General features: G+C 40.0%; 1 protein-coding gene across 1 annotated transcript; it reads right to left on the reverse strand.

The window, feature by feature from the left end:
• Positions 1–267: 267 nt before the first annotated feature.
• LOC102192202 (zinc finger protein 91) lies at positions 268–8908 on the reverse strand. Its single transcript, XM_005754598.1, has 2 exons — positions 8629–8908; positions 268–2894 (listed from the first exon to the last, which is right to left on the reverse strand). Exon 2 carries the CDS (start codon positions 2736–2738, stop codon positions 804–806), a length of 1935 nt encoding a protein of 644 aa, XP_005754655.1. The 5' UTR covers positions 2739–2894; positions 8629–8908; the 3' UTR covers positions 268–803.
• Between the last annotated feature and the right edge of the window lie 1054 nt (positions 8909–9962).

Consider the following 9962-nt stretch of genomic DNA (forward strand, 5'->3'; position numbering starts at 1 on the left):
TTTGTTACTTTAAGATTAGTTTGCCTGATTTTTCATGTTCTTCTACTTAAAGTAGCCAGGAACATCCCTAGTTTTAACACTGCACTGTGACCTGCTGTCAACTAATAACTTTTTTGACTATCAAAGATTGCAACCAAAGAAAGACAAGTGTCGATATTTCCTCAACAGAAGTGGTTTCTTATCTTATGTTAATGCAAAAAAAAGAAAAAAAAAGAAAAACATAACTACAGATTTTTTGAAGAGCAAAACAGGATCTTAAGTTGTTTCTTGGTACAACTTTATTGGCACAATTACCCTACTAAATGACAATGCAATCCTTTCAAAATAAAGAAGTATGCATAAGATTTAAAAAAGTTACATAGTAAAAGATGAATGCAGCAATTTGACTTACACTGACAGCATAGGTAACCATTAAAAATACAATGGAGAAAACAACATATTTACTTTCAACTGCAACAATAGTTTGAGACAGAAAAATAGAAATAAATATGCATTCTAGCCATACACACGCAAACACTGCATTTGTAACCCATTTTCACAATGATTTTAATAAAGAACGGATTTGGTATGGTCTCCACTTGTGCTTCATTTCCAAGTTTAATCTCTGAAATTCACCAAACATAATTTTCATGGCATGCCAACGAAAAATGTATAAAAGTACTTATATAAAATGACCAGCACAAACAAACTTTACAGTCCATATTTAGAGTTATCCAATTAGATGCATTCTAAAGTCAAAAAGACTCAACTCCCTACAGCTTAATTGTTGGCAGGAATAATGAAAAATGCGTCTGACAGGATAGTTACCCATTGTTTTCTGAACCATGAGAAGTCTGATGCTGAAGGAACGTCTCCAAGCATGAGAATGTCTCAGTACACTCTGTGCACTCATAGACAGCCTCTGAAGAACTTCCTTTATCATTTTGAGTATGGTCCATATAGTCATCCTCTATGTCCTCTGCATTACCCTTTTCCAAGACAACATCCACACTAGTACCAGTGCCATGAGATGTTTGTCCAGCATCGCCCACTTCCTCAGTGCTTGGGTGATTCTGAAGATGAAGCTCAAGGGATGAGGAATTCCTAAATTGAGCTGGACACTGGGGACACTTGTTGGGTTCCTTTTTGTGGTAACGCAAGTGCCGTTGGTACACACATAACAGCCCAAATCTCTTTCCACATTCCTGGCACTTGTAGTTAACTCTACCTGCTTTTCCTGATTGTTTATCATTTTGATTCTGCTCTGGTGAAGCTACAGCTTCATAGTCAGAAGAGCTCTTGGTGTTTTCATTAGCAGGGCTCATGTTTTTCTCACTATTACTAAGAGAAGTGTATGGAGGACCTTTTGGTGGAGTTGTGTACAAGTGTTTTAAACCTGGCTTCTTATCCAATTCAGCTTTGTGATACATGACTACATGTCTCCTCAAATCGCAGCGCTGAGGAAAATGCCTACCACAAAATACACATGTGTGCATTGTACCTTTATGATATCTCATGTGCCGGGACAAACTACTAGAATGATTAAAGACACGATGACAGTGCTTGCACGGATGGAGCTTTCCATTTGGATTACCCCCTCTTCTACGTCTGGCTTTAGGTTGGACTCTTTGCTTTAAAGGTTTTTGGGACTCTTGATTCATCTGATCAATTTCCTCCTGAGTTTGATGTGTGAGATGATGTTCCTTTAAAGCTGCTAACTTCTGGAAATGATCCCCACATAAACCACATCTATATTTTCTGAAAGAGTAGTCATAGTCATCGCTACAATGCCTAAAGATTTTAGTCTCCCCATTCTGCATCTCAATCGCTGTGCCATTACTATGGCAGTTTTCAAGTTGCGCATTGTGTAGGTCCTTAGAATTTATGTCAATTTCGATTTCAGATGCAAATAAAGCATCAGGCTCTTTCCCCTTGCAATGGTAGAGGGAATGTGTCTGGAAATCTGACATCCAGAAAAAATTCAGTTTGCACTTCTTACAAGGATATGTTTTCTCAAGCTTTTTTTCCTGTTTATTCTCAGATTTACCCAGAGCAGTACCTTTGGAAATAGGGTGATTTTCTTTCTGGTGAGCATTCAGGGCATCTGCTTTCAGGAATCGCTTACCACAAAGACGACAGCAGTGAAACCTCTCATTTAAGTGGTCATGGAGGTGTCTCTTGAGATCCTGCCTATCTTCAAAGATTTTGCAACACAAAGTACATTTGTATCCTCGTTCTGTGTTTCGATATTGCTGGTGACGATGTAAACTCTGCAAGCTATTAAATGATCTATTACATATTTCACAGCGGTAATGTCCCTGGCGAGACTTGTCCGAGTTCACATCAGACGGCCTTGGCCTGAATACCTCTTTGTGAGGAGCAGGCTGCGATTTTACGTTTGGAGATACTGGCCTTACAGAGGATGGGAAATGTGAATGTGATGGCAAAACTCCAGGAGATACTGGCTTCAAAGGAGAATGTGACTGTGTCAAACCATTCACAACTGTCAGTGTACCATTTTCTTGTAGCACATATTCTCGGGGGACTTCAAATCCATTGGATGAGCCATCAAAGGAAAATGACTCCAAAGGTCCATGAACTGCCATATGTGCCAATACATTAGCGTACTGACTGAATCCATCACCGCACTCAGTGCAGATGAAGTTAATTTCTGCGGCTGAATTGCCTGAAGACGCACTGTTCCCAGACTTCTGCTTTTCCATTATGAAATGATTTTGTCCATGTACAGATGGCATCATTTTTTAACCGGTATGTACAAGTAAAACTATCCAGGCACCAAGAAAATTGGTCTCCATGTGGCCATCAGTGGGTTTGCTCAAAACCCTGGTATTCGAAAAAGATGTGTTTCACAAGATGCATGTTGACTCCTCTGCTTTTCCATGCTGGATTAGGACCTGGAGGGATGAAAGAAAAGTATTACGAAACAACTGACTCCGAAGTTTGTTTAAAATTCAAACTGTATGACAAGTAGTGCAAGTCAGCATTCATTTCCCATGATCTACACTAGGCAAAAACGATGATCAATAGAGGTTTAACATGCCTAAAACCTATTATAATTTCTGTATCCATAGATCCGGTAAGGTCCAAATGACGTAAGTTGTGTCAGACAGTGTGTCAGCATCCATGTGTGTGACAGTTTTTTTGGTCAAACACGTGAACTCTACCACTGAGACTTGCATTATAATGCACCAACTATGCATGCGTCTTTCAGGTAGACTTCAAAGACATGTAACAGAAATGACCAATCATCTGGGGCATCTGCAGTTCAGAGCACAATTACCAATTAACTGTGCATTAACTGTGAAAATGTTTCAGAGCTCGGCTATAGTCAATCAGTCTATCGGATAAAGCTGTCTGAATAAGTCCCCAGTGACACAGGCCTAGTGGCTGGTCTGTGACCATCTCGCAACCACCTATCCTGACAGAACAATGTGTATTCTCCAACAAGTTGTTAGTGGTTGCTGGTGATTGCATGTGTGAAATTGGTCACAAAAAGGGGTACAGTGCTGAAAACCTTATGTGATCATTTTTGTCTGCATATAAGACACAAACTCCTCTGCAAACTAATTCAAAGTGCTTCCACAAGCAGTGATACTGAGTGTGACCGCCTCGGCTTGTCTTCATAGAAGTTATACCCTTTTGCTGCAAATGCATTTCATAAAGGGGGAACTTTTAGTTTTTAAGGCAAACATTTTCGTTTTTTTGGTTCGCTTTTCACTTTTTTTAAGTTTTACTACATTTTGGAGAATTAATGGTGAGACAAGTCAGTTTCTTCCATGCAAACTATGGGCACCAGTGACTTTTAGGTGCAGCCCCCTCTTTTCAACTGATTAAACCTAGCACCAACCAGCAGGGAATAGACATCCCACACTCCCAGCGACTGGAGGGGGTCAGTAGAGGAAAGGTCTGCTATGGGTGGTGCTGCAGTATTCACAGACACAAGAAAGAAAGTCTGGTAAGGACCATCCATCTTCTTTCGCTTATCTGGGCCAGGGCCGCGGGAGCAGCAGCCTAAGCAGAGAAGCCCAGACCTCCCTCTCCCCAGCCACCTCCTCCAGCTTGTCCGGGGGAATACCAAGGTATTCCCAAACCACCTGAGAGATATAATCTCTCCAGTGTGTCCTGGGTCTTCCCCGGGGCCTCGTCCCGGTGGGACATGCCCAGAACACCTTGCCCAGGAGACACCCTTGTCAGATGCCCAAACCAACTCAACTGGCTCCTATAGCCTTAGCCTGTCGCTTATAGCCTGTCACTGAGTTTCTCCATCTGCCCTTTTAGAATTCCAAGTGCCAGCCCTCATCTTGTTGAATAACAGTATCTTACATGATGATCAAGTAGACATCATTTCATCAATCTAGACCCATCTTGACACCAGTGCAGACCTTACTTGGCAGACTGGACATTGCCCTTGATGCAGCAGAGGCACTTTAAATTAAATGCCTTTGTCATTACCAAATTAAAATTAATAGAAGCTACTAATTCAATATTTAGTGTAACACCTGGATTCATGTTACCCAACAACAAAATGGGAATAACTAAGGACAAGTACACCAAGTGGCTGATACTGTTAAGTATCTGAATAAAGAGAAAATGTTCCCAGAAGTAGCTCACATCATTGGAGTTTCATAATGTCCTGACGGTCATACTGGGCTGCAAATGCTCCAATTAAAAAACAGCATCTAAAAACACAACTGCCCAGTCCCTTATGATGTTCACTTTTATTTATTTAGTTTCCGTTTTCTCAAAGTGACCACTTAGGTAACTTTGCTCAAGCATCACAGCAGCTAGCACGAAGTTTCACACGTAAAAATGAACTTCTTTATATGTATAACTAAATTCAACCCTATCTATAGCTACTTCCTACTGTTTAATTTTTACTTTCACAAGTAAAAAACAACTTTTTTTTTTTTAACTTTAAAAGATCCATGCTCTCAGGATGGTAAAAAAACCTCTGGTTTTTGGCTCATTATTTTACTCGAGCCGGTTACTGGTAAATCAGAACAGTTCCCTTTCTGGACCAGCAAACACTGTACTTAACACAGTCTGGAACCACCCAAGACTACATTACAGTGACAGTCACCCCACTTGCGTGCACTTTACAGTGTCTGTGTCAACATTTCACACACACACTCTTGCACCAGAGAAAGACTGTAGCTTACCACCGACAATAAAAGCCCCACTGAATCTAGGTCACACTCAGGGAGGAGAACTTGGAAGCAGTCTAAGTGGGAAGGCTCAGCTGGTAACAAGAGGCAATGGAAAAATGAACATGACGATATTCCAGAAATTAAGTAAAGAGCACCTTTTTATGCATGTTCACCCTGTATATAATTAACAATTACATTCTTTAGCAGTAAACAGATATGCTCACCCTTTTCCCAAAGTATTGGCATCTTCAACAGATGCTTATGGATTACATTATGAACACAAAAATGGACATGCACACTTCATTAAAATATATAACCACTGTGCTCAATACGTTTGTACCATTAGATAATGATCTCAGGGAACAATTGCCAATGAAGGTGATTTTGTACTTGATTCCCAATTAAGGCATTATGTTAATATTAGCATTATGTTCTTCATTGCAATTTATTTACTTGGTGTATTTTCTTATCTAATCTTTGCATACAACTGACACTAAAAGACACAAGAGTCTGCATCCCTGCTTTCTTTGAAATAAATGGGCGATTGTGGATCAGCTTAATTGGTTCATCATTATCAAATGGGAAAAAATATATAAATAAAAGCTGGGCATTTTCTGTCTGTTAATTTGATTAGAAATTAATTTCATAATTGTAAGAATCTCCTCTCATCAAGTGTATTTGTTGGTGTAAGACTGTGTGGGAGAGCAAAGTGAAAGGGTAAAGAGACAGGTGAGCCATTTTATTAAAAAATTGTTTTAAAAAATTGTTTTAAAAAATATACATTAGTAGAATCAGGATAATGTTAAGCTCTAATAGGAAGCTTTTAAATATTTTATTTATATTTGTTTCTGTATTTATGTGTGTGTGTGTGTGTGTGTGTGTGTGTGTGTGTGTATATATATATATTTATAACAATTCTGTAACTGTAACTTCGGTCGTTGCTGTGCTTTTTTTGGAAATCGAATTTCCCAGAGGAACCCACCCGAGGGATTAATAAAGTTCTATCTTATCTTATCTTATCTTAATACAGTCTTAGATGTTCATTTAATAGCTACCCACTAATGGATATTAATTATGAAACCTAAATCATTCATTTGTGTATAAAAACAAAACCTCACTCAAACAAGCTCAATTACACCACGGGCTGTGGACTGAGGGTAAATAATACTACTTTAATTGGTGAGCATTAATCCCATTCTCTACTTTGCTGGGAATGGCATTCATTATTGGCAATCACACAGTAGGAAGATTGGACCACGGATCAGATCACCCACCCCTTGTGCCCAGGTTTTAAATGGCAGGGAAATCTCTCTATATTGTTGGCTTTCATTTGACATTTGCTTATCTTTTGCACACCTAAATGACAAAAAGGGTATTTTATTTACTCAATTTCTCCACTATGTCTAGAATCAGAAACAATCAAACAGCTTTCATGAAAACCTACTTCCCTTACAAGCACACTTGATTGTCACCACCAGTAAAATTATAATCAATAAACATCTTCAACAAAGGACAATGCTGACAAAAACAAAGCACCCCGAGTGAGCTGGTTAGACAAGTAACCTCAGATGACAGTGCAGCCTCTATTATATATCAAAAGCAGTACACCACAATCTTGGCACCAAGGTCTTTGTCAAAGTTTCATGTGTATTTTCCACTGGTTCAAAGTAATGTAGTGCTACCCAGTTTAGGAAGTCTTTTACCTTGTTTTTATCAGCTATCAGGTGGATAACATGTACCTAGATTGGTTACATACAACAACAGTCCTACGAATGCAATTCTTTCTATATTTAATGTAAATTTTACACCGTTACATCTGTCCAGGTAGGAAGCATCAACCATTGCGAGTCAATTTCACCTGCTTTGAAGCAAATGAAAGTGACTTCTTTCAAGTCTGTTACATGTACACACTGCTCAACTGCAAAACCATTGTTATTGCAGATTATCTTGTTGCTGCCTAATCCAGTGCATCCATTTTCACTTTCATTTACACCAAAGAAGATAAAAGAGATTCACAATATTTTATGCTTCCTAACTGAACTGACTGATAGTTCTGAAGTGAAACTGACTTTGTGTTATATAGCAATGACTGAGCAGCATATATACAGATATTAAATTGCTTTCACTTCAGAAACATGCGGTTGAGGCATGGAAAGACAGAGAGCAGCAAGTGATTTAACCTACTATAATTATCTAACATAGCTATAAGATGAACAGTGGATTGTGAAACATGTTCCTACAGATATAAAAACAAACACACAAAAATTAAATTCAAACGAATCATAATATGTAAACAATGCTGTTAAGCTGTGTTTGTGCTACAAAGTAAGAGAACTAACCTATTTAACAGGCTGAAAACACTCAGGATGCAGATATATGAATGCAAGAACGCCAGGAAAAACAAAACAATGGTTGTTACTGGAAACAACAGCTCAGATATGCATAGAAATCATTTCCACTGAAATCAGCAATGCAGTTGTAATCCTTTCAGCTAAAGCTACATGTCTAATAAATACAGTGATTAACAAAGGCTTTAGGAAAAAAGACATTATCTCCTCAAGCAATTATTTTTTTTCCTTTAAAACACTAAAGTTTCTGCATAGTCTGCCTTGAATTCTTCTCAGATGATTTCATTCAATGATAGCATATTTATTTATTCATTTTTAGTTTTCCTATTTTGCATTCAGGTCAGATGAATTAGTGCCTGATAGTCTGCAATGATATTTTGAGAAAAAGGAATGGAGCACAGTGTAATAGTAGCATTTAGGTGAAAGCCGAGAATCAGTTTCATTTTCACGTGAAAACTTGCGCAGTAAGGGCAATATTGCACAACGTGGATGTGAAAGCACTGTTATCTACCTGACAATCAAAAATATTTATATCCACTTAAAAAAAAGGAACAATCGTGCTAAATATTAATCAAAACAGTCATGATTATCATTTTGGCCACACAGCCCTAGAAGCAATATAATTAACACTGCAAAAAAACAACAACAAAACATCAATTTTGCAGATTATGAAAGAAATACACCGTGCAAATCTATTTTGTTCCTCTTGTTTTCCCCCATTACAAGTAACAAGCTTCGGAAAATATCATCCATCGCCATTAAACACAAAGAGATTTGTTTACGGTTTAGCTTAAGAGTACCGGTTTACAAAGAAGCTGTATGCCGCCGATTGTCGTCTCGTTAGCATACTTTGTGAAAGCCATACTAAAATAAAATACATTATGCGCTGACAAAGGCTGAGCGAAAAAAAACAACAACGTTAAAAACAAGCGTGGAGGAAAGCCACACACGTTTTACCTTCATCTAAAGCTGAGGATTACCATTGTAGCCACACAGCTAACGCTAGGAGGTACTGCTGCTAGCCGCTTCATAGTAGTGGTATAAACGCACTGCAGTTCGATATATATATATATCCATAAAGGAATCTTAGTGTTCAAACTGTCACTCGAGCAGTGAACTTTGACATGACTTACCATTAAATCACAGAATGCAACAAATCACACCTGCATGGTCCTGCTTCAGACCACTGTCGGGCTACTGAGTGCTGCAGGCCGAGGTGTCTCCTCCTGCGATTACTTCTTCGCATTACTGCGCTGGAAGTCAGCTTACCGGAGCATTACCGCCACCTGCTGATCTGGAGTCTGGACGAAAGCGCAAGCATTTCTGTTTTATTTTATTTGTTTATTTTTTGTAATGAGCTGCTTCTCAAGAGGGACGCTGTTCAGAGGATCTAAGGATTTGGAAGTGAGGTAACAGTAAAACCCAGGAGATGGCAGTAGTGCAACATCTTTGGATGCAAGCTGCTGTTAAAATTGTAAGAAGAAGAAGAAGAAGAAGAAGGGATGCTGTCCAGTCATTCCCATATTAGTAAATCCAGATCAAACTTCTTCTTCTGACTACTCCGTCATCTATCTCCATCTCACCATATCGCTAGCATCCTTTTCATTCACACCAAGCATCTCCATGACCTCCTTCCTTACATCCATGAATCTTTCTCTGGGGCTGTCCTCTTTTTCTGTCATGGTCCGTGGTCCTGTGTCTGTGGAATGCGTGATGCTCGGGTAGCCACACCCCCGGGCTGGGCCATCACCAGCACACCTGCTCTCCATCACGGTGACTACACGGAGATCTACTTAACCCGGCGCTGACGGATGCTCCACGCCAGTCCGTTAGTCATCCCCACAGTGGTAACCAGACTTCCACGAAAAGCGTGCATTCTCTGCTGGTTTGGAACTGTGTTTAACCTGCCTACTTCTGTCCAGGTTTCTACTCGGCGTCTGCTACCTGCCTGTTCTCCGGCTCAACTGGATCTCGCGGTGCTCACCTGGCCCACTCACCATTTCCACGGACTTCCTGCCCCCACGGACTGCCACACTTCCCTCCCGAGCTCCCACGGTCCCGTTCTATCGTAAGCCCCCTACTCTAACTCAGTCCTGATGTGTTTTCCCCGTTTCCTGGCTCCCTAGTAATCATCTCCCCTTTCTATTGCAGCCCCCCACCGTCCCGATCCCGGCTTCCTCGTGTCATTGTTTTTTAGTTTCCTGTTTCGCTCTCTAGTTTCCCCGGGTTGCCTTTCGTTGTTACAATAAAGTGTTTTTCTGTTAGCGCGGAGTCTGCGCCTGGATCCTTTCGTGCCCGCGCACCACGGCTCATGACAGTTTCCAAGCTTAACAATCTTTGTCCGACATATTTAATATCCCTCCTGAGGGATGACGTGGCAGAGCCATTGCAGGGGGCATGGTATGAATTAAAAAAAGAATGCTTAGACTCCCACACAAACGCAAAGCAAAAGATAAGACATCGCCAA

The sequence above is a fragment of the Pundamilia nyererei genome, unplaced genomic scaffold (assembly GCF_000239375.1).
Source record: "Pundamilia nyererei isolate P.nyererei 1_Seehausen unplaced genomic scaffold, PunNye1.0 scaffold00601, whole genome shotgun sequence".
NCBI lineage: Eukaryota > Metazoa > Chordata > Actinopteri > Cichliformes > Cichlidae > Pundamilia > Pundamilia nyererei.